This window comes from Typopeltis vanoorti, chromosome 8 (genome assembly GCF_054136105.1).
Source record: "Typopeltis vanoorti isolate ZY-2024b chromosome 8, IOZ_Tvanoo_1.0, whole genome shotgun sequence".
In the NCBI taxonomy this organism is placed as follows: Eukaryota; Metazoa; Arthropoda; class Arachnida; order Uropygi; family Thelyphonidae; genus Typopeltis; species Typopeltis vanoorti.
In genome coordinates, this window is record NC_143556.1 from 84,081,924 (window position 1) to 84,107,600 (window position 25,677).

The 25,677-nt window shown below is 34.8% G+C and overlaps 1 protein-coding gene across 1 annotated transcript in view; it reads right to left on the minus strand.

Annotated features, from left to right (window-relative positions):
- Positions 1-25,677, minus strand: part of LOC150104172 (glutamate receptor 1-like) — a 509,694-nt gene that overhangs the window by 4,562 nt on the left and 479,455 nt on the right. The window contains exon 14 of the mRNA XM_090396414.1: positions 23,927-24,064. Within this exon, the coding sequence (XP_090252540.1) occupies positions 23,927-24,064 (138 nt within the window). The remainder of the gene's footprint in view (positions 1-23,926; positions 24,065-25,677) is intronic.

Below are 25,677 nucleotides of genomic sequence, written 5' to 3' on the forward strand. Positions count from 1 at the left end.
TGTTAATATTAAAGATAATTCAAATGAAGAAATTCGCAAATTGATATGATATGCACAAGACAAGGGATAGAATTAGATCAGGATTTCGCATACAGTGGAGGACCTCATCAAATGATTAATAAAAACTGCTCAATTAATTTAGAATAGAGATTGAAATGGATGGAAGATGAAGATTAGGAATGAAGTCGGTAGTATGTTGAAATTAGTTGGATCAATTAAGATATTTTGTTTGTTCACAGAGAGAGAGAGAGAGAGAGAGAGAGAGAGAGAGTACTGTAAAGTTCTCAAAGGTACTGCTTTTGTCATTTAGATTCCATTATATACATATTCTAAGAATATCAGCACGAACTATGGTCAGACAATCTTGCACTTTCTTTGCAAGATTGGATGTAGGAATTGCATTGTTTTGAGTTTCTTCGATGATTTATAGTCAGTTTTATTTTGATTCCGGTCTTACAAGGGTTGTCTGAAAAGTTCTTGGCCACGACCATAGATGACAACACTATGGTCACTTTCTAATTTGGAACATCTGTCATAGGCATCCAAGTAAAATTGCAAGTCATTCTATCAAGCAGTTTCTCTTATACAGCTGTCTGAGCTAAAGTGTTGTATGTATCCCTTGAAATAGATAAAACTAAGTATCGTGCGGTTATAAAATTCTTTGTAAAAGAGGTTTAACACCAAAAGAAATCCATTCGAAGTTCATTTAAGTTTACCGGTAGTTCTCCTTCGTTTTCGACAATTAAGAAATGGACGGCCGAGTTTAAATGTGGCCGTACCATCCTTGAAGATGATCGACGTGAAAGACGTCCAAAAAAGTGCAACAACAGCAGAAATCATTGATCAAGTGCACGATATGTTATTGAATGACCGGCGAGCCAAAGTGCGTGATATTGCTGAGATTATAGGCATTTCAAATAAACGTCATGCATATATTTTGTATTTTGCATGAAGAATTGCAAATGAAAAAGCTTTGCGCAAGATCGGTGCTGCGCTTGAAACGATCACAGCAGATCAAAAACGCACCTGCATGAAAATCTCTAAAGAAGAATAAAACTGATTTTGTGCGTCCAGTTTTAACTATGGGTGATACTTGGATTAACGATTACACACCGGAATCCAAACAACCGTCAAAACAGTGGCCAGATGCCGATTGTTCAGCGCCAAAGAAAAAAAGTCGATTCCATCAGCAGCAAAGGTCATACCATTGGTGTTTTGTTTATTAATTATCTTGAAAAGGGTAAAACAATAACCGGATAATATTGTTCCGGTCTTTTAACCAGACAAGACAAAAAAATTCGATTCGTGAGAAAAGACCCGTTTTGCAGAAGAAAAAAAATCATCTTTCATCAGTATAATGCACCTGTCCACAAAGGTGATCTGTACTATGAATTGTTGGAACATCCGCCCTGTTCCCCAGATTTCACTCCCTCTGACTTCAATCTCTTCCCAAAACTAAAACTGTTCCTCGCTGGTCAGCGTTTTTTTCGGAATCAAGAGATGGTTGCAGTTGTAGAGGGGTATTTTGCAGATCTTACTGAGAACCACTACAGAGACAGCATAATGGCGCTGGAGCATCGCTGGAATAAATGTATTAGTCTTAAGAGAGATTATGTTGAAAACTAAAAATAATTTTGAAATTATAGATTCGTTTTTTTCATTGTTAGGCCGAGAACTGTTTAGAACACCCTCGTATTCAAGCTATGAGTATTGGGTTGTCATATCTGAGTTACAGATACTTCGCTACAAACATGCAAAAAAACCTTTGTTATCTAACAAAGATATATTTGCACAGATTCAAAACTAGTCTTAGGTCATTTCCTCCAAACCTAAATATTGACACAGATGGGAGAGAATTTGGTGCTAATTGCTGTGGATGTGGAAGTGAACTTGTTCTGCTAAACTTCTCGTGGATATTTCAAAATTACTAGACACATAAAAATCAATAAAAGGGCTCCATTAGAAAACCTTAATAAGTCTGATCTTTTTTATTATTATTAATAAACGATTTTTCAAGTCTCCTATCGATACCTTTCAATATTCACTCTAGCATCCAAACAAATATTGGAAGCCTTAATAAAGATTTTTTCAGCTGAAAATAAATTAGAGGGTTTCACTAGAGTGGTAAGCAATGCTTTCCTCTACAAAAAGTTTGATTTTTCAGTAAAATAGATAAAGTAGCCAAATTTCGAGTTATATAACAGTGTATGTGTAGATAAAATAAACCATCCTCTCATGACATTACTAATGTTTCTATGAAGCCGATTTGCTTGCCAATAAAAGGCCATTTGGCACTAGAGATGAAGAATAGTAGTAGTAGGGGCACTTTGAACAAGATCAAGATAAGATAAGGAACCATGACGTCATGAGTATGGAATGTTTCGAATTTCTCTTGGGGACACATCTGTCTATGATGTTACATTGTGCCTTTTGGTTTGTGTATGGTATTCTGGGTAGTTCTTCGCATATGGAATTGTGGGTGCAGGTTAGAGATAAGATCGAGTATGAATCCTTGGAAGTTCCCTGGGGGACACATCTGTCTGTGGCATCATGTTGTGTGTTTTGGTTCGTGTATAGAATTCTGGGTAATTGTTCGAGTATGGAATTCTGGGTGATGGTTAGAGTATGGAATTCTAAGAAGATTGAGACGTAGATAAGATAAGAATTAGAGTAGTGATGTCATGTTTTGTGTTAGGTTCAAGTGTGGACTTGTGGGTAATGGTCGGAGCATGGAATTCTGGGACGTGGTTGTGTTTGTCATTGACATCAGATGAGCTTTTCTGTTTGCTTGTGGCATTATGGGTAATGATTAGAGATTGGAATTCTGGGAGGATATTTGGTCAAGTGTTGGGATCTTTGGGTTGATTGTAGAACTATATGAGAATATTTGTCTATAGGTGGCAGCACGAAATTTCCAATATAAGTGTGTGGTACTTCGTTCCTGTTATTGACTATCGGAAGTTTTAGTTTAGATTCAAGAAATGGTGCCAGCAATGTTTTTTTTGCTTTACATTCACGTTTCTTGTCATTAGATACTAGTTAGATATTTTCTAAACACACACACACACACACACACACACACACACACACACACACACACACACACACACACACACACACACACACACACACACACACACACACACATTTTTTTTCTTTCATGTTCACATTTTCTAAAATAATTAAATACTGGATTTCACTGGTATCCCTCTCACCCCTCCTCAAGCACACACACACTTTGTTTTCATATACATAACTCATCCGAATATTTTGAGTTGTCTAAACTTTTAAGATCTTAAAGTTCATTACTTTTTTCTAATTAAATGTTGTCTTTAATACAAATTCTAAGCAGAATAACTGAGCAAAAAAAATTGTGTGTGAATTCACTGTGACTTCAAAAAATATGTATGGTCTGACTTAAATTGCAGAACATATCAACAATACCATAAGTTGTTCATTCAAGTTGACACATTTTATATCTTTTATATACCAATTTTCATTATGATTTTGTGCACAGTGTCCCAGCTCTGTTTAGGAGTTCTTCCTATTATTGTGCCAGTTGCTTGAAAACATTAAAAAACTCTATCAAAATGCAAATGCATAGATATTTAAGAATATGGATCCACTGTCACAAAAACGCCAGTTATAGTGTGCAGGATCTTCTTTTGTGCGAATCATGCAATAGATTTTTCTATGGAAACAAATGTTTGAATTTTCACCTAAAAATAATATTTGTCCAAAAATCCATCATTGCTGGCAATTTTTGGCTACTTTCTCTACAGATAAAAGCCCCGTGTGTCCAGCTGCAAATTACTGTCGATGCTGCAAGATTGAACACCCTAAACAGAAATGTTATGTGCTTATACCGGAGGTCATGAATAAGCAAGTTTCTATGATCTATTTTGACACTGAACCTATTGCTAAAAATCATTGTCATGTTTCAGTATTGTGTATTTTAGTAGTCATGAACACGAGTTCTGGGGTTAAAACTGTGTGGGTTTTCACCCTGGAATTTAAAAAATAAAAATAAATTGTTTTTTAACCACGCTACTGGCCAGGATGTATATATATGTCCACATTTCCATGGATGCGAAGTGCATATTAAAATTGTAATACTATTGATATTACATTGAAATTTATGATGGAAGCGAAGCTTTTGAGGATGCGTATTTGATCTTTAATGGCTCGTAAAGCGGTTAAATTATTTTTCATTTTCAGTAAATGATCTGTTACAGCATAAGTGATAAGAATAGCATTTAACCACAAATCATTAGAATGGTATTCGGCATGAAATTCTTGTAGTTTCTCTATTCGGCTTTGTAATAATTAAATATTCACTTAATTTGAATAATTAGAATAACAGTTGCTAATAATATTTTGCATAGAAGGATCACGACTCAATATTAAAAAATATCCAGGGTGCAAAACACATGCAACAGATTCCTTAGCTTGAACAGGTACACTGTTATAATGCCATATATTAGTGTTGATATTCAGAAAGTTAACAATGTCCCTTTCGGGTGGATGACCAAGGCAATCGACAAAATCGCCATGTTTGTCTTTGATATAGATAGCTTGCCAATATTGTCCTGGCAACCAGATCGGATCTGTGTTCAAGTCGAACATCGACTGTCTGTTGCTGTCTGATCGGATGAAGTGGCAATTCGTCACAAGCACAAATTCCTAAACCCACTTTTCTTGTGGTGGGTTTTAACTCTATTATGCTTACTAATTGTTAAGTGTTCATAGTTCAGTAACACAGAATGATCCTTTGTTCTGTGTTAATGCTAAACTGCTAAACTGTGTTACTGCTAAACCTTAACCCACTTTTCTTGTGGTGGGTTTTAACTCTATTATGCTTACTAATTGTTCAGTGTTCATAGTTCAGTAACACAGAACGATCCTTTGTTACGGATAACGTACACTCAAATTCTGCATAAAGAACCACGGTGATGTTTTCAGGAAAAGGTTGAGCAAATTTAACTTCGAGGCACACACTTCCTCTTCTTAACAGGCTGACATGGGAGGCAATGGCATTTTTATCTGGTGATAGGTCAAATCCATAGAGAACTTTCCCTTTATATATTTCTCATAAGAAATGTCATTACCACAGTCTCTGTTCCACTTACTGAGTGATGTGAACTGTGACATGTAACATCTGCTATAATGCCCTTCTTTTTAGTTCAGAATCAATGATTGCAAGGGATACTGAATACCATAAGCTGTCACTACAAGAACATTCAGATTGAAATGGTGAAAATTAAATGGATATCTGTTGAAAGCACCATTAAATCCATCACTAGCGATCAGTCCAATAATTAATCTAATGGTATTTCACCTAGATATAGGTTGTCTCATGTGGCATCTGACATGCTCTTTGGAATCGAAAAATAAGACACTTGCACTCGATTGATGGGATATACCATGTTTGACTTGTATAACACAGACAGGTGAGCCAGTTAAATCTTTGGATTTATTTTGATTTTGCAGACCAAAAATTGTAGCCTCTTCAATTTGCACTTTAGTGCTTTTCGTCTTGCACTTTTCGTCCAAGCATCTCGACACTTTTCGATTGGTTAATTCGAGTTTGTCCTCTTCGCAACCTGCATTCACTTTTGGTAAACATATCACTAATATCAGTCACGCTATCTTTAACAAATAGCTCACTTGCCAGTTGAGTGCGTTTATCATCTCTATCATAATTTAGCAGGTTTTCAATATAAGCCCTATGAGGATACGTGTCTGATGCCACATTCACTAGTTTGTCTTGGAGGAAAAATCAATTTGACTGAACAGGGAATGGAGAAATTTGTTCACGACACCAATTGAAGAATCTTCAATAGGTTTACCATCATTGTCAGTGACGCGCACACGTACGCGTAGGTATGATTTTCCCAAATCCAAGTATTCTTCAGATGTACCTGGTATACAAAATTTCACAGTACCTCCACTGTCAGTACTGGATATTGGTTGGTAGGTGACATAAGAACTTCTTTCCACACATAAGTTGACATGAAGGCAGGAAAAAAGATCTAACTCTGACATCATATCGTCAGCAAAAGATGTCATCTCGCTTGCACTTTTTAATATTCGTCTTCTTCTTGCTTTCTTGACTTATCTGAAGTAATCGGCTCTAAGCTTTATCAGCAATGGTTTTCCCAGCTTCTGATGCCCTGTTTATAAAGGCGTTACATACAGGTATCCCTTCCAATACATCTATCATTTGTTATCCAGCTATTAAGGCTTGATGACCAACAAATTGAACTGCAGGTTTTAAAAGTGGAGTTAAAATGCAGAAGGCACTTCTGAAAATGCTACCTAAACCATACCCATTCTGTATTTGTGGCCCCATTAAATACTTGAGCCCTACCTGCCCTGCGGTGTGTAATATCTGAGATAATCAGTCATCCTTCACTTGGCAGAACTGTAATTTAACTATTGTCTTTCCGCCACGAAAGTAAAACAGTTCTCCACTGTCAGAACGAATTTCAACGTTGATTGACTGAAATGTTTGTTTTCGTAACGGAAAATAATGAGGATGTGCAAAAACGAAGGAACACAGTGCTGCAGTGAACAACTCGTAAGAGTGGTGCACATATATCACCAACTATCTGCTCTTGGATTAAATCAGAATAAACAAAATATGCAGCTACACCCCTCTTTATATCAATCTTTATATTTTCCAGTGATTATGCCTTTCAGTCTTACACCAATCTGATTAAAACTCAGTAGAAGATCCAACCCCTGGGACTCCTTGGGAAACAACAGGTTATAATCTTTTGGGACACTCAGAGAAATGGTGTTATTTGGGTACTTTTTTCCAATAATCCCAGAACTCACATCAAGCACTGCTTGCAGAAGTTCAGAGGGTGAATTGTAACTGCCATGGGGAATCTTGTGCACTTTGTAAAGTCTTTCTATAGATTTTTCAAAAACATTATTTCCTGTGATGTTGTTGTCGATGATATTGACTCTTCCTCCTACATTTCCACCCACAATTCCATATGCGAACAATTACCCAGAATGCCATACGAGAAACAAAAAACACAACGTGATGTCACAGACAGATGTGTCCCCCAGCGAAATTTCAAGCATTCCATACTCATGACGTCACTTATCTAATCACACAATAACATCACTGATTTTATCAGTACCCATAATTCCATACTTGAACAATTACCCACAATTACCCATAATAATGATGATAATAATAATAATAATAATAATTCCATACGCGAACCAAAAGAGACACAACGTAACGCCACACACACCGATGTGTCCCCAAGGGAAATTGCAAACATTCCATACTCATGACGTCAAGATTCCTTATCTTATCTCGATCTTGTTCAAAGTGCCCTTAGTACTAAGCACATAGAGAATAGAGAAGAAAAACACAGAACAACTTTTGGAACAACGTTATTACAAAGCTAGCTGATTTTTGTGAGGAAGATACTGTATTAGTATGAAACGCTGATTCAATATTCTGTATATTGTTAATTAATTCAAATTTTAACTTTCATTTTCTAACTTTAATAAAAGAATAGATACCCATAATGTCCCTCGAAACCTACACTTAATATCCGGCCTTCTCAGAAAAAGGTTTGCCAACGCCTGTCTTATACTAAAACATATATTGAAACTGATATTAAATTCGACAAGTACATAACATTTTCCTAAAACAAGACTACAGCCTCAGCTTTGGAGGAATACATGGGAAACCTTTGCAAGTACTTTATAAAATAAGGATAAAATGCGCTTGTTGATGTGCCAGACGTGTTACATGTACAGAGTAAATTATTTGAGACAAATTGTTTCAAGCATATTTATTAGTGCACTATGCTGTTTTGTAGTATAATCTATATTACAATATGAAATACACAGTGTGAGGCAAGTGATTATGAAATACGTAAAATTACTATCCCTATGTTCTCTACGTAAACCACTTTAAATAATATTTGGTCATTAAAGATTTCTAAACAATATGCAATAAAATTGATCCCCACAACAACCTATATAATATACTAGTGTTCCTCATATAAATAAATACTGGCGAATATAAAACAGAACACTGGTCAATGTTTAAGAATGGAAAATGCCATACTCTGTGTGTAAGTAGTATGTAATTTTTGCAAATTGCGCTTCCAAAATATCTAAGATCCTAAATTCAGAAATAAGAATGAAAAGTACATGTTGTTTGAAAGAAAATGCATTATTGTTTTCTCGGAAATCCTCCAACTTTAGTGTGTGAGAGAGAGTTGAGTTGGAGTGCCTTCTAAGACGTGAAAATAAAATGATCTAGCATTCACAACTCAACCTCTGAACGCAAGACACGTATAAGTTTGGAGAAACTACGCGAGCGTTCCTCCCATTTCTGGCATAGTCGGATTTGGTACAGAGGTCTCTTCAACACACTATCATCCAATGTTCTGCCTTCAAATTTTTGCAACTTTTTTACTTTTAATTTGGAATCACTTATAAATATTGATTGTTTTTGCCATCATGATTCTAAGGAATATGTTAAATCCCTGGGTCAGTAGTGAGTTCTGTCTTCCAGGTATATTCTCTTTCTGTATATTCTCATTAATAGCGTATAACCTCATCCAGTTATAAGCATATCTTCGAATAACGTCTATTTAGGTAATCCTGTTGTGTTTCCCTTAATACCTTTCCTTCTAACATGTTTACAATCCATTTGTTATGCCTCCATATGTGTCCCAGAAATGTCATCTTCTTTTCTATGGTTGTCTTCTTCAATACTCGACTCTCATGTATTTTGTGTAAGACATCTTCATAATCTTTTTCTTTCTCGTCAATTTACTCCCACTAATACTCTCCAAGAGTACAATTCATGTGATTCAATTCTTTTAGAGGCTTATTCAGTAATAGTCTAAATCTCAAACTATGAGGCTTTGATACCTCTAAACAAGTGTTTTTATGAATTTTTTTTCTTCTATTGCTCGTAATAGATAATCTCTTTTTCGTTAATACTTACTTCGTTCGCCACAGGGATTCTGCTTCGTATTTCCAACGTCCTTCTTCCATTTTCTTGAATAGTTCCTCTCAGGTATGTGATATGAAAGATTAAAATAAGATGAAAAAAAATGACGATTAGAGGTAAGAATACTGAATAAGCAAATTATTCATTATTCAATCAGTATCTTCTCTGTTCCTTTAGATTTTACAGTTTGGTAATTCATTAATTGTACTTTTAATTTCTTCATCCAATAACACCCTCTCCATGACGTTCTTTTTCATCTTCATATTCTGGACCGATAATTTCACTCTTCATATTTTTCCTATTATATGTCTTCAATAGTCTTTCCATCTCTCTCTCTCTCTCTCTCTCTCTCTCTCTCTCTTTGTTACTGCTATCTCTTTTCCCCCCTTTTTTGTCTGATACTACTTAACTGGTTTTTGAATTATGCAACAATTATTTGATATGCTTTGTTAGATCCTCCTCTGCATCTTATTTTCGACTTGTTGATATTTTCGACTTGTTGATATATTTTTTCTATTTAGTTTTCCTTTATTATTTTATCAAATGTTGTTTGCAATCCACAGCTTCCTTGTTGTAATCCTCGTAAAATCTTATATATTTTGTCTTTGGATCTTTTAACTTTTCCTTTATGACCATCCATTCTTTCGAACTGATCATGTTAGCACTACAATCTGTTTCTTTTTTTAAAAAAAATCATTTCATTTTTTTTTACTTTTGAGGTCTTTAGTAATTTAATATTTCATCTTCTCTTCCTTATTCTACATATATTTTTATGTATTATTTCAGATTTTGCAATAACAAATAGCGAGTGATCATTTTTTTTTCAATTCATGAATAGATGTAATATGACTTGGTTGCTGTATTTCTTTTTGAGTAGCATGTAGTCAATCAGGTATTGTTCAACTTATCCTGATCATTTCCATGTATAGCGTCATTCTTCTTTTGGCCAGTTTCTTCACATTTACTGTCTTCTCAAACTTCCAGATTAAATACTTCGCTTATAATAAAATTATCTTTTTATCTTTCCTGATGTTATTAGCTCTTCTAGTTGCTCAAATACCTCTTTTTATCTCACAATTCTCAGAGTTATTATCAATAATCTGTTGTTCAGTTGATAAGTACTTTTTAATCTTAGGAACACATACACCCTTTTGTTCTTTTCCCTCCGCTAAAGATGTAGAAATTATTGAGGGTTAGTAAAATCATATGGAATAGAAATTGAAAATTACCGGAATGGAAACTGCAGAGCTATCTACAGCTGGAAACAGGCGTATACGTTTTTTTCGTTGTCTAAATAATTTGTGTATTTTCCCATCATTTCTTCGTTATGGCAATCACCATAATTGTGTTGCCGGGGATTCCTTGACATCGCTTTCCCATTAAAGGAATTTCAGGAATTCGGAGCCCCTTGGTTTGAAATTTCCTCTTTATAAGAAAATAAGGTTGTAGTAGTCCTCCTCCCCTTACTTTCTGAATTCGCAGTTCTGCAACCGTTTATCTTTTGACTACGCTTGCCAATATGTCTAGCGTTGCCAAGCTTGTCAGCTAGATCTATGCCAATACTCACAACAATGCTGCCTTGCTGTTTTATATATATATATATATATACCTGTTAGCATTTAACTGGACTAAGTTGGAATCACCTTCTCGTCTTGGACGGGATAGTCCTAACAAAAGTATACGCGTCTGTCGTGCTGCGACAGTTCTACCCAGGGAAATTCCCCGCCATGCTGAGGCAGCTAACGGGACTTGCGAAGGTTTGGGAATTCTGAATACTTGAAATATTGTTATTATTATTTGTATTTAATTATGTTTGAGTTGTTCACTCCAAAGATTAGAATACTAATAATTGCCTTATACTTAACTTATAATATCCATTATTTGAAAGAAAGTTTGATACAGATACGGTTTTTCAATTAATAAAATAATAAATCACAACATTATGATAATGTTTCTGGTTTATAACATCGAGAAGGGTATGCATTAACACTTTTGGTTGGGAAACTGAAGAAAAATTTTAAATTATTTTTTTTCGAGGTATACTTTATTTGATATTGTTTTCAAACATTATGTTAAACAAAATGTGCTTCTAAAAAAATATAAAAAAATTGTCATTTCTTGTGACACAAATGCTAATATATTATTATTATTATTATATATATTTTACGATTAGTGATAGGAATAAATGAGATCATCATGGGCATCACAGGTCTGTATTCTATAAAAAAAAGCACTTGAATGTTCCACACAGCAAATTCATTGTTGTTGAGTTCAACAGTTCCATTGTTAATTAACTAGCGCTCTGGGCATTCCTCTTTCTGTATTGTTCAAAACAATAAAGCTTATAACCTGAGCTATGAAGTACTCGCACTTAATGAAGTCTGTTTAGTTTGTTATTTTTCGGTATTCTTCATTATGACTATAACTAAACCCTATAAACCAATATTAAGTTGGATTCTAATTTTAATTCTTATACATTACTCAGAAATGTAAATAAAAATATGCATGCACCTAATGAGCTCTCTCTCTCTCTCTCTCTTTCTCTCTCTCTCTCTTTCTGTCATACAAACACACACACACACACACACAGAACGAAACTATGTGCGAATAAGTTTTGATAAAAATTGGATTTGAGTCAGTTCTCACTTTCTTCAGGTCGCGTTCCGCGAATGCACCACGTTTGAGATTTAACAGCTTTTAAGTCCATTAACATACCGTGTCGCAAAAAAAGAGGAGGGATTTAAGCGCTCAAGAGAAAATGAATCGCGTGAAAGGCTTTGACAAGCTGCCAAGGAGTAATTACAGAAAAGCCACTTCTAAACTTGGCATCTCTCAGCCATTTCTATGTAAACTCTTGAACTGCCAGAACTGAATAGAAACACGTGGCAGTGGAAGCATAAATGAGAATAGCAAATAAAAGACAGTTGGAAATGTGAGGATATCGAAAAACTTTTTAACGTGGTTTGAAATGGGCAAACCTCCAAACACACGTTAATCAACAGGAGCACATTCATTACCAGAGGATACATTTGGCTGCAACACAAAGCGCGGATGAATTTAATCCTTTGTTTTGCTGGCAGACAAGGAACACATACAAGAGGGAAAGTGGGCGAATTTGAGCGACACCAGAAATTCAGGACAGAAATTGTCTTCTGTACCGAGCTACCCTAGAAGATGCCCAACAAGAAGACGGTCATTGATATATAGTATGTCGAGACAGTTTTTTAAGCAAGTGACTGTGGTGTGCGTGCGTGCGTGCGTGAGCGTCTGTGTACATGTATATGAATGAATGTATGTATTTATGTATGACCCACTTATTTACGGAGCACATCAGTAAGGTGATGCGAATCTGGCTGGTGTACAAGGAGGAAAAAAGGTGAATAGAGGGAGATCGTCTGAGTGATAAAAAGATGTCAGTGAAAAGAAGTCAAAATGGGCCCAAGCGAATGATTACCTGCAATATTCTAAGGAAGAGAAGCCAATTAGTGGTCCAAGAGACATTTTGTTATCAAAAGAAGGATCTCTGTGCGATTTTATTTTTTGAAAACTAAATTAGGTACTTTTCAAATGACTTTCATAAATGTTGTTTTGTGTTACCAAAAAAAAACCCTTTTTTTCGAAAGAACTTTCTTATATGTATAGCAAGACGCTTCAGGAAATCTAAATTTAAATTTGATGCAATGCTATGAGGCTGTTTTGAAAGCTTCCAGAAAGAAAGACAAATTATTACTTAGGAAAAAAAAAAGTGGCATTCTGCAGATTTTACAGGGGAAGAGTGTGTAATCAGCAAATACTTTAGAAACCTCGAACAGCATGGCTTGCAGGAGTGGTAAATAGAAACCATTAAGATAGTATAATAATGATAATATTAAAATAAATAATAATAATAAATTATTAATACGTAAGTTGAATTGTAAAATTTTTGTTTGCTCAAACTGGCTTTTAAAATTTTTTCTCTTTTTAGCTAAAAGAAATATGAATATTCACAGAATTCATTCAAGATTAATATATAGCAACTTGTTTATTGCGGATAATGTCGATAATAACATAAATTTACTTTAACCATACATTACTTTTTTTTATCGTCATGTTCAACGTGTGAAAATTCAATACAAACAAAATCGAGCAATACTAAGAGCGGGAATAGGATGAGTCAGACTGACTACATTATGTGCAGAAGGAAACATCTGAAGGAGATGAAAAACTGTAAAGTGATTAACGGAGAAAGTGTAGCGGCACAGCACAGATTGGTTGTGGTAGACTGTGATATAAAAAAGGAAAAGAAGAATAGACGGAAGTGGCGGAAAGATAGGAAAATAAAGTGGTGGAAACTGGAAGAGGAAGGTCCAAGGAATGAGTTTAAAGAAAAGGTATTGGAAGGAATGAAGTTACCAGAGTATGTGGAAGAATGGTGGGACGTAAATAGTCGGAATATTAGAAAAATTGGAGAAGAGGTGCACGGTATAACATCAGGAAAGGGGTCGCCCGAGGATAAGGAGGCATGGTGGAGGAATGAGGAGGTGCAGTTGGAGATCAGGGAAAAGAAAGAGCAAAGAAAAAATGGGATATGACTGGAACCAGAGCCGACAAGGAGACATATAGATTAGCGAAAAAAAGTGCAAAGCGAGCTGTGGCAAGGGCGAAGGCGAGGGCAGTTTAAGATGTTTATGAAGTACTGGAGAGAAATGGTGGTGAAGCTAAGTTGTTGAGAATAGCGAAAGCTAGAGATAAGGCCTCGAAAGACATAAGATCAGTTAAGCAGATAAAGGACGCCACAGGAGTAGTACTACAAGAGGAGAACAAAATCAGAGGAAGATGGGAAGAATATTTTCGTAATCTACTATATGAGGTGAACCCAAGAGAGAGAGAGAGGTGTGAGGATGGAGAGGAAAATGAAGGATCGGTGCAAGACATAAGCAGAGAGGAAGTGTATTGGGCATCGAGAAAAACGAAGAATGGAAAGGCTGTTGGGGCGGACCAGATACCTGGAGAAGTATGGAGAAGCTTGGGCAGCGAGGGCGTAGACATGTTATGGGATCTGATGAGGAAAATAGCCCATCACGAAAAGATACCAGAGGAATGGAGGAAAAGCATTCTCGTCCCAATCTACAAGGGAAAAGGAGATGTTCAAGATTGTGTCAACTATAGAGGGGATCAATCTGATGTCACACATTGAAGATATGGGAAAGAGTAATTGAAGGAAGGATACGGCGGGAAATTGGTGAGGAGCATTTTGGATTTATGCCAGGAAGAGGGACAACGGATGCAATATTTGCGCTAAGGCGATTGATGGAGATATATAGGGAGATGCAGGCGGAGCTACATATGGCGTTTATAGACCTGGAAAAGGCGTACGACATAGTGGCAAGACAGGAGGTGTGGAGGTGTATGAGGAAGAAGGGGATGTCGGAAAAGTACGTGAGGTTGGTGAAGGACACGTATGAGGGAGCAAAAACTCAGGTCAGGTCTAGTGTCGGCATGACAGAGTGGTTCCCCATTGTCGTAGGGCTCCATCAGGGATCAACTCTGAGCCCCAACCTCTTTGATCTGGTCATGGATGTACTAGTGGAGGACGTCACGAAGGAGGCGCCAGGGAGCATGATGTTTGCCGATGATATTGTTCTCTGCAAATCATCCCGAGAGAAGCTTAAAAAGACCCTGGAAGAGTGGAGAAAGGTATTGGAGGAGAGAGGCATGAAAATTAACTGGGCAAAGACCGAATATATGTCAACGGGGAGTGATGAGGATATGATCATACGACTCCAGGGTGAAAGGTTAACTTCAGGGAAGACATTCAAGTACCTTGGGTCGGTCGTCGAGAGGAATGGTGACCTGGATGAGGAAATACAGCACCGAATAACATGCGGTTGGATGAACTGGAGGAAGATGAGTGGGGTCCTGTGCGACAAGAGAGTGAGTTATAAGATGAAACGAAAGCTGTATAAGATGGTGGTGAGTCCGGCGATGCTCCCATGGCGCGGAGAAGTGGCCTATAACAAAGGCATAGGAGAGGAAGATGGAGGTGGCGGAGATGTGGATGTTGAGATGGATGAGTGGTGTAACAAAGAAGGACAGGATAAGGGATGACTACATCAGAGGGACGATCAAGGTGGGACCGATCGGTAAGAAGGTACAAGAAAGCAGGCTGAGGTGGTTCGGTCATGTAGAGAGAAGGAGTGAGGAGTATGTTGGTAAACGAGTGGAGCATATGGAAGTGGAGGAAAAGAGGCAGGCCCAAACTCAGATGGAGGGATAAGGTGGCAGAGGATCTTAGGGAGAAAGGATGGAGTCGGGAAGATGCCCTGGACCTTAGAATCTGGAAGAAGAAGAAAATTAAAGATGGGAACGCCGACTCCGTCTAACACGGGATAAGGCATAGCGAAAGAAGAAGTCTATTTATTTCTTGTTTATTTTATTATTTTAGTGTTGATTATTGTTTCACCTGAATTTTGTATTATTAAAATGAAAATGTATTGAATCATTCTTGTTGTATCTACCTTTTTATTTTATTTTTAATAACTGATGGTGTTAGTTTCCTCCTTCGTAATTCCAGTCCATCCGTATAATCATTATAGTGCTCTCATATAAAAAAAATGCTTTGATCATATTTTTATCTTCAAAGCTAAAGCAGTTTATTTCCATGCTAATAAATATGAAATGACCGAGGTAGTAAAGATTATAAAGATTAAAGTACAAGATCCGCATATATGCTTGATTTAAATTTGATATCAGGGTTTACTTCTATAATTGAAGGAAATTACACTCTTTATGAGATGATCCTATATTTTTGGAGATAGTGAAGAATGAAAAGGAGTTCCATCACTTTAATTCCCTCCACTCTATTCGCTTCTGTGAAGTAATGTTATATTTTAAACGCCTTTTCTGTGCCCAGAAGCACTAATGATTCAAAGCACGTTACTCACATCACGAAGGTCAATGCGACACGAGATATTATGAGACTTATTCAAACTCTCCAAGTTGCTGCAGTAAGTAAATAAATTCAAGAGAGTTGCGAGCAAAAAAATTATTACTTATAACCTAGGTTTTACTATATTGATAAAATATATTTTTAAAAGAATCATAACGCTTAACTATATATAACTATAACTTAACTATAACATTCATATCGATAATGGGATATACATGTACACCTATTTTCAATGAAACATACAGATATCAATATTCGTGCCTAGTCTGCATTGCTATTATTCGCTGCTCTCTTCTTTCATAAAAAAATTACTGCATCAAACAAAATCAACTGTAGGCAATACTATCAAGCCAAATGAAAGGTCATAGAGTCAATCCAGCCATGATATACACAGGAAGAGATGGAAAGTCACCACCACCACCATAGAAGCAAAATTATACTGAAGTTTATGTAAAAGTCGGCAATCAAAGGTAAAAAGTTCAATCCACTGTATCTAGTAGATTGTACTAGGAGTTCAATATCCACTAGATACATATAAGTAATAGGACACTGTGTGAAAGAAAGATAGATTAAGAAAGCGAAAGAGCAGCTGGACATCGACTATGTCAATCCACAATACAAATTACTCTGGTGTATAAAATATATTGCCATTGTTCTGTAGATTAGGAAATAATCCATATAAGAATCAGTGATTCTCTGCACCCATTTACCAACGACGTCTGGTAGTGTAATGTTTGCCTGGAAAACGTCTTACACATATGCAGCGCATATAGATAACTCAATGCTTCCTACACTGTCGCATTTTTTTGAGGGAAAAGATCAATGTCTTTTACACAATAATGTACATGTGATATATATATATATATATATATATATATATATATATATATATATATATATATATATATATATATATATATATATATATATATATATATATATATATATATATATATATATATATATATATATATATATATATATATATATATATATATATATATATACACACACACACACACACACACACACACGACATCATTTTATTCTCAAAAGGAGTTTTCTGTTCCCAAAATTTAACTAAATAAATTTTGGAAAAGAGTAAAGAGACATTTATCATACCTTTCCTCTGTGTATTTTATCAAAAGTTTTCTCTTAATCTATAAAGGTCATATGAGTCTCTAAATTAAATTCTTGTCTTTTTTTACATAAATATTGTCTATACATGATCTTTCATGTGTGAAACTGTTTTGTTCTCCTGAGTGTAGACTATTTGCAATATTTCTGTCTTTTCTTCAGGATTTTACAGTAAATTTTGTAACCTTTTGTATTTAATAAACTTATTCCTCTGTAATTTCCCCAGTCGTCGTGTCTCTGAGTCCTCGTGTAAATATATATATATATATATATATATATATACAGTATATAACCTTAACTTTCAACCAGTCTGATGGAACCACACATTTCCTCCAACAGTTATTTATTAATTTAAGAATCTGTAATGTAAATATTCTACGTCATATTCCCAGAGTTCTGTATTTATGTTATATAATCCGGTTGAATTTCTATTTTTTTATACCTCTATTGCTTCTTTTAGTTCTTCCAGTTTTATTGGTTCTATGTCAGCACTGATTTCTTCATCATTATTTTCTGTTATTAAATTTTGGTCATACCATAAATTCTTATAATGTTCTATCCATTGTTTCTCTTGTATTATGTTGATTTGTGCTGAACCTCTTTCATCGTTGTTTAATTTTCTTAATTTTTGTAGTCTATGTCTTGTGTTCAAGTATGTCTTCTCCTATTTTATTAATAAAACGGATCCAAGAATCTTGGTGAGCTTTCGGTGCTATGGTTTTAGCTATATTTCTTTTGTTTTTGTATATTTCTTCTGTTTCCTTTGTATGTTTTTGAAGGAATGATTTGTATGTCATTCGTTTTCCTTTTATAGCATTTTCTATAGCTGTCTTCCAGATTTTTAATGTTTTTCTTTTTTTCTTTAACTGAGACGCTGGAACTGGAGAATGGCCTTTTAAGTAATATCTGTTTGTAGCTGTAACTTCTTGAATTGGATTATTCTGAAATTTTATAAATTGCCCAATATTATGAAGCGGTTTGGGTCTGTTCGTAATTTAAATGCTTAAAGTTAATTATATTATTTTTATAGCTTACAAAATGTGATTTTGTAAACTTTGATTATATAAATTCGACCTTCATTTTAAAATACACGAAGAGGTAATCAGTGAAATAACTGATAATCTGAGTATGTAGTTCAAGATGTACTTCACTGGAAACTAATTACGAACATAGCTAGCTGAGTTAAAATGAGCCTGACTTGTTCTTAATTAGTTTCAGTTGGAATATGTAAGACACGATTCCTTTTATATTAACTGAGGTTGAGTTGTTTCATTCATTGAACACGTTATAGTAGTCGATGCACAACTTGGCTATTCAGAGTATAAGTAGTAACCATTTATCTGATCGTCTGCAGCTAGATAGAGTGCTAGTATTCTAGTCAATGTTTCCAAATTTAGTGCTTCAAATCCGGGATTTCGTCCCAGGCCAGTAGTTTGATTTTTATATCCCTTAAGTAATTTGCTGCCATTAACCAGCCAGTCGAATTTCTTAAATATATTTCTTTTAATAAAAATACAAAAGTATGTCACTTTCAGGAAGAGACCTAGTTTATTGTTATTTAAGATTGTGCTAAGGGAGTAGAATCATGTATAGAGTATACAATTGCGTTGTAATCTCTGGCTGGTCCGTCTGTTAAGGGTAGGCGGAGAATCTGAGTGGCAAAAAAAAAAGAAAACAATTCTTCGTCCATCGTCTTGCGTCTTAGACAAAATGAAGTACATCTAACTAAAGAAAAAAACTGGTCTTTCTTTTATAATGGTCAGATATAAATTTGCCAAGACTGGTTCAATCGAAGGATTGAATAATAAACAAATATATATTTTATTGACTTTGAAAGCACTAGCATATAATGTGTTACCTGCCAAACTTTGATCCTAAGTGAACCAAGATTCGACGTGATATAAATAACATTAGTTATTTATACCGTGTTATTTATGTAATGTTATTTATAAACTGAATTTTCATTCAATCAAAATTCTGTTATTCTTTGAGTCAATATCCGTAGTGACTTTGGTTAATTGATGAAAAATTACAAAAATATGTACTTTTACATTCGAAATTCACAGAGGCAAACGATGGACCCCAAAGTTTATTTTTAAATGGACCCCAAAGATAGATATTTTCAAGAAATATCTATCAAGTACACAACTGTCTATTTTATGAATACTGACAGGTGGGCAGGTGCATTGTCCTGATGAAGATGATTTTTTTCTTCTGCAAACCGAGTCTTTTCTCACGAAGTTTTTCATCTAGTCTGGTTTAAAGATCGGAATAATATTAATTCGTTATTGTTTTACCCTTTTCAAGATAATTAATAAACAAAATGCCTTTAGCATCCCAAAAGACCAATGCCATGATCTTTCCTGCTGATGGAACCAACTTTGTCTTTTTTGGAGCTGAACAACCAGCTTCTGTCCACTGTTTTGACTGCTGTTTAGATTCTGGCGTGTAATCGTGAATCCAAGTCGCATCCATAGCAATAAATGGATGCATGAAATCAGTTTTATTCTTGTCAAAACTCTCCAAGCACTGTTCAGAAATTTTCATGCGAATGTGAGCAAGCGCGGCATCCATCTTAAGCAAAGCTTTTTCATTTGCAATTCTTCATGAAAAGTATATCCTTCCCGTTCTTTTGAAATACCTAATAGTCTCAGAAATTTCACGCACTTTGACTCACCGGCCATCCAATACCATATTGTGCACTTGATCAATGAGTTCTGGTGTTGTTACACTTTTTGGACGTCCTTCACGTGGATCATCTTCAAGGCTGGTACGGCCACGTGTAAAGTCGGCAGCCCATTTCTTAATTGTCGCAAACGAAGGAGAAGAGTGCCTATAAACTTTTATGAACTTCGAATGAATTTCATTTGACGTTAAACCTTCTTTTTCAAAGAATTTTATGACCGCACGATACTCAATTTTATCCATTTCAAGGGATATATATAGACAACACTTTGGCTTCAGACAGCTGTATAAAACAAACTACTTAATAGAATGACTTGCAATTTCACGTGTATTCTTATGACAGATGTACCAACTTATATATAAAAAATCTTGCAGATTGTGTTGACATGTATGGTTGAGGAAGAGTACTTTCAGACCACCCTCGTACATGAATTCAGCCCAAGAGCTCAGTATTCGTCTTTTAATAGCTGGCTTAGTTTCATTGGCCTGACAATTGTTTGAGCTGTTTATTTCTCATCAGAGATCAAAAAGAAACATACAAGGGCAAAAACTCTCCGCCTGACTTTAGAATCTTGTCTGAAAGTCATATCCGTGTCTGAAAGTCATATTCTTCATAAATGAACTCTCGATAGATGCATAAATAAATTACTATGAACTACTGTTATAGAACAATATAACTTGCTGATATGATTGCTAAGGTTCAAATGAGAGTTTTTTTCTCTTATGTGTTTGCCTGTTCTGTGATGAGAAACAAACAGTCCTAAACTGTTGTCAGACCCAAACCTAAAAGCACTAATAAAAGGCGAATATATAGGCGAAAAGACTCGTGGGATGAGTTTGTGTCTTTTGAGTAGTGCAAACCAAGCCACCTCTCTTATATTCGTTTATATTCTTACAAGCTGTGAGAAAAATTGTAATCTGACTATAAAATTTATATATCCTATCACTTCAATAGTTATGTTTGCCAAAATAGAGTCTTTGCCTCTTGATTTTAGTAATGCATATTATACTGCAAATGTTCTTGAATCAAATTCGTAAATTATGATTACGTAGTTTGAATATTTCAGCAATTGCTTTGCGCTGGAACCCAGTGTGAATAAAAAAAATAGACTCTACCCAGCACAATTTTGACAGGCAGAGCAAAAATATCTGATTTGAGCAATGGAAAGGATTCTCTTCCAGCTGCTTGCACGAAAATGATAAACTTTGTTTATCTGCAGTAGGTGATGTGGTATTTATAAACCAGTTCACATGTATATAAAAGAACTGTCTTCAAAAGGCATCCGAAAATCTCGGTAAACGTCATATGAAAACTGAAATACATTTTGCTGTCTGCGTGACACTCTCCTGAACATATAAAAGACATTCACCTTAATACGAATTGCAAAATGGGTTATTCAAAAACGAGAGGAGTAAACTCCACAAGTGAAAAATGTACTGCCCACAAGTTTTGTAAGGACTACGTCTACAAGTCTAGTCCAAAATTTATTTTCTTAAAATATATGTGAAACTTCAGTATTATTTTATTAAATTCACACATGTTTTTGTAGTTCGCTGTGAATAATAAATATATAACCTTGTTTTTGAAAAACAGGAAAGTAATAACATAAAAAATATTCAAATTGCAGTTGTCATAATTTATTCGAAAGACGATAATATTGCATTCTAATGTTTTTATAATTACTTCACAATAGTAGTCCGTTGTGGTATGAAACCATAACTGAGTTTAGGAATAAACACTGCCTCAAATTCCCTATTGGATTTGCCTTTTGCAACAGTCGTTGACATTACCATAAAAATAGCATCAGGCCGGTTTCGAGGTTACGTGTTCAATAATAGCTAGAGAGTATTTGAAAAAAGTGTTGATAGAAAAGCAAGTGTTACCCAGCTGCAAACACTGATCGTCTCCAGAATACTGAAAATAGCATTTGATTTATAATAAAGATAACTTTTGGACTGAAATCTTTTCTCAGCGTCAAAATGTTGATGTTTGAGAAGATGTTCAGTCACTTTCTTTAAGGTAAACAGGCTTTAAAAAGCAATGCCAAGTGATATGGATGTTGTTTTTCAATATTCTAGTGAAATAATCACTAAAATATTGAATAATTTGCATTTTAATAAAATTATTATTGATAAAAATAAAATAATGTTGTGTAGGTGGAAGGGGGCCAATCATTCGATGCTGTTGGCACACTCTCCCTCGATGAGTCTTTGGACTCCCTGGAGGTGTCAAATGATAATAATAATAATAATAATAATAGCAATAATAATAATAATAATAAAATAAACACTTAAGACAATTCTAAATAAAAAAATCATTTTGATTCTTCTTTCTTTCACTACGCGTTATTCCCACTTCCTATGTAGGGTCCTCGTCTTACGTGTTACTTAGATGCGACTTCTTGTTAGTACCACTCCCAACCGACCTGTCGCCTAGCCTGCAGCTGGGGGGGGGGATATATATTTTTAGCTGTAGTAGCGTATGTTCACGGGGCCGTTCCTGCTTGAGGGATGAAAAACGCCAGATAAACTGGCGGAAATAACCCTACTGCCTGCGCCCAAGACCGGCTAACTTGGCTATGACAAATTCCTCACGTCTTCGACGGGAATCGAGCCTGGGACACTCCGTCCCCAGTCATATGGTTGCGAAGCGCAAAACCACTAGGCTAACCGCGCGGGAGAAAAAAATAAATAATAAAAAATATTTATTTCGATTAATTTTTAAAAATATTATTTAAATGACACTTATCCAGAATTTTCTTTTTAGTATGATTTTTGATGATAATTCGCTGAACTATTATTTCCATATAATCAGTATAATCAGTAGCACAAGTCTCACCGAGAAGTGGAATGAGATGGGATGTACATTTCTTTTACGTGAATCTCGCCTACGAAAGACTAGGAATTTCTCATTACATTAACACTATAGGAAGGATAACATTTAGATTATCTGAAACTCTAATCTAAGAGACTGAACATGGAACTTTTTTTTCCAATCCACCTCAGACATGTAATTATTGGGACAGCAGTCTCACATCGGGTGACAAAAATCGTCTACTACTTCATCCAGAGACTTGGATGAAGTAGTAGACGATTTTCTCTTCGAACTTTCAGTTTTGTAATGTAATTCGACTGTTTTTTTTATTATTAAAAATATAGATAGTTAAATAAAAGCGAACGTCGGTGATGTTAGCTACTGATAATCATTACAGTAAATTTATTATGGATCGCATAACAAGTATTGAAAAAACAATGTGTAACACTTTCTATCGTTTCATTTTGTACAAGCAGAAGCTAGTAGCTTAGTGAAAATGTAGTCGTGGAAGGTTTCCTCTGAAAAAAGTAATTAATTCTGCTATTCAAACGTAACCAATCTCTTGAATAGCCGTTTGGTATCGAGAGTATTAATGTGTATATAACAATACCTTTCTCTGATTAAAGATCTGATCTTCGTGAACATTACATGATTAGGTCGAGAGAATGCATATAAATAAGTAAAACGTTTAAAGAAAGATTGTGAGTTAGGAATGACAAATGGTTTCCCTAAGCACTTAATCATATTCACTGAAATGAATCACAGGCACGGACCTCGAAACGAAATCCTAGCTGATTATATACAACTTGTGAAGAGCGATGTTTTAATTTTCATTTATGATTCAACTCTAAATCCTCGAATGAAGAGGATGGTCATGTAACAGCCATTATACGAAACGTGTTGTGCAAGTCAAGTAGGCTGCATTAAGTGCTGGGTTTATTAGTCATTATGAGGGAATTCACAATTTATGAAAGCTTTCGTCCAACTCGCTGCTGATCATGAAATGTAGTTAGATAAATTGCATTCCATTGTTTGAAGAGAGATACAAAATCTGTATTTAATGCACACTAAATTCATATTGGGAATTTGGACAGAGAGAGAGAGAGAGAATATGAAAGTCCATTCGATAATATTTCTATGCTATTTTAACAGATGAAATAGAAGAAATGAACTCGTTTTCCATAGATTTTAAACAAAGTGTTCACTGAATTTTTTCCAAATAATACTTAAAATCTAGTTAATAAATTTATATAGGATTTAAGAATTTTATGGTGCTTAACCATGCACTTAGATGAATGAATAAATTAAAATGTAATATTAAATTTGCATTACCACTAAAGTAATATCTTAAATTTTCTCTTACTTTAGATCTTGCAGCTTCCATTCTCGATTTATAACAGAATTCCAATAGTGCTACAATCATTGCTAAAACTAATCCTCCTATTAAAATGTAGAAGCAGCCCGCAACGTTGCTCAATGTAAGCTCATTCTGCGTTGATTCCTGTAATTAATTATGACAAATTTAACCTATTATTATAATTATGAAAAAATAATAATACTGTTACTAAAATATAGAACAGAAACAATTCAGTTTAGCATATATAATAATTTATTAAATTAATTAAATAGTGAATATTATAGATCCAGTCATATTTTATAGAAAAATATTGAAAGAAACTTTTAAAATGTTTCAAAAACTTACTAGAAGCTTATGAGAATATACAATTCTACATCAGAGTTTCTTTGCTTGAACTACTTAAAAGACAAGCTCTTCCCACGAGTCCGCATGTTCGCCTTTTATTAGTTCTTACATTAGGTTTCACTGGCTAGCTGTTTGACAGTTGTTTCAAACTGTCGGTTCTCATCGGATACTAGACAGAAACCAAAGAATTGCCGAGTTTTTGCTCTCTAGGTTTCTGTCTGGTCCCTAATGAGAACCAACTAAACCTGGCCAGTGAAACCTGATGAGCTGCTAGGCAGAGGCTGTGTCTTTTAAGTAGAGCATAACAAAACAGCTCCGATGCTGTAGGTTATATTCTCATAAGCTCTCTCTCTAAATTTCGGCTAAAAATATCACTGGATCCATATTATCGTCCATTATAATAAAAGCTGTTACTGGTATTTATTGTAAACGGTGAAGTCTACAGTATATGAAAATTATACGAATATTATAAATGCAACATATTCCAATTGCAAGTATTATTAACTCACAAACGTAAATATATAAATAAATAAAAATAAGCAGTTCAACTGGCATGATAATGATTACGTTCATGAAAATATTAAATATAACACTCTAGCATTTAAAAAATATTCTTATTACGTGAATAAGATGTAAAATTTCGTATAATAAATGCTCGCTCTATGGCTTTTGTAATCGCCCACTTTAAAGCTAAGAACATAGAAGATCGATCTCCTTTCATTCTATTTGAACTATTCGAACATCTTAATAACTAACTTCTTATCCTAAGGAAACTTACTGTTATCGAGAACAATATGTTATTATCTCATATAATTTTCTTTCTTCCTGTTATTTACTATTTACTAAAAGTATCCAAGTATTGCCATAATACTGTTTAAAAAAAAAAAAAAAAAAACATGGCTTCGTGATGAAGGCATCACGATACCCACATAATGTTCCAAAAACTTTGCTTCATGTTTTAAAGTATATCCAGATTTCTGCTTTTTCAGATTCTGGTTTCTATCATTATACAGTTAATCCTTTGTGACCAAATAACCTTAAAGTGAACATTATAATACATATATTTCAAACAGGCAATTCCTTGCAGGTTTTTTTTTTCAGTCCTATTTGTCTGCCTTTTGCGTAATGAAACCATTTATCATCAATCAAATGATTTTTAACCTGTCTTTCCTACTGGATATCAGAATTTCTTGAGGAAAAAAAAAACCATCTCATTACGGTGTAGACCATCTAAAACTCATCTTCCCTTAACAAGAAAAGATGGTTTTCTGATAAGACTATTTTTCGCTATAGACTAAACAAATTGTGCTAATTACTACACAATGATATTTATGAAAATGCTGTTCTTGTTTACAATACTAGCTCTCACTCAAGAAATAAAAGTGATTATTTTATCGCAAAAAATCAGCCGT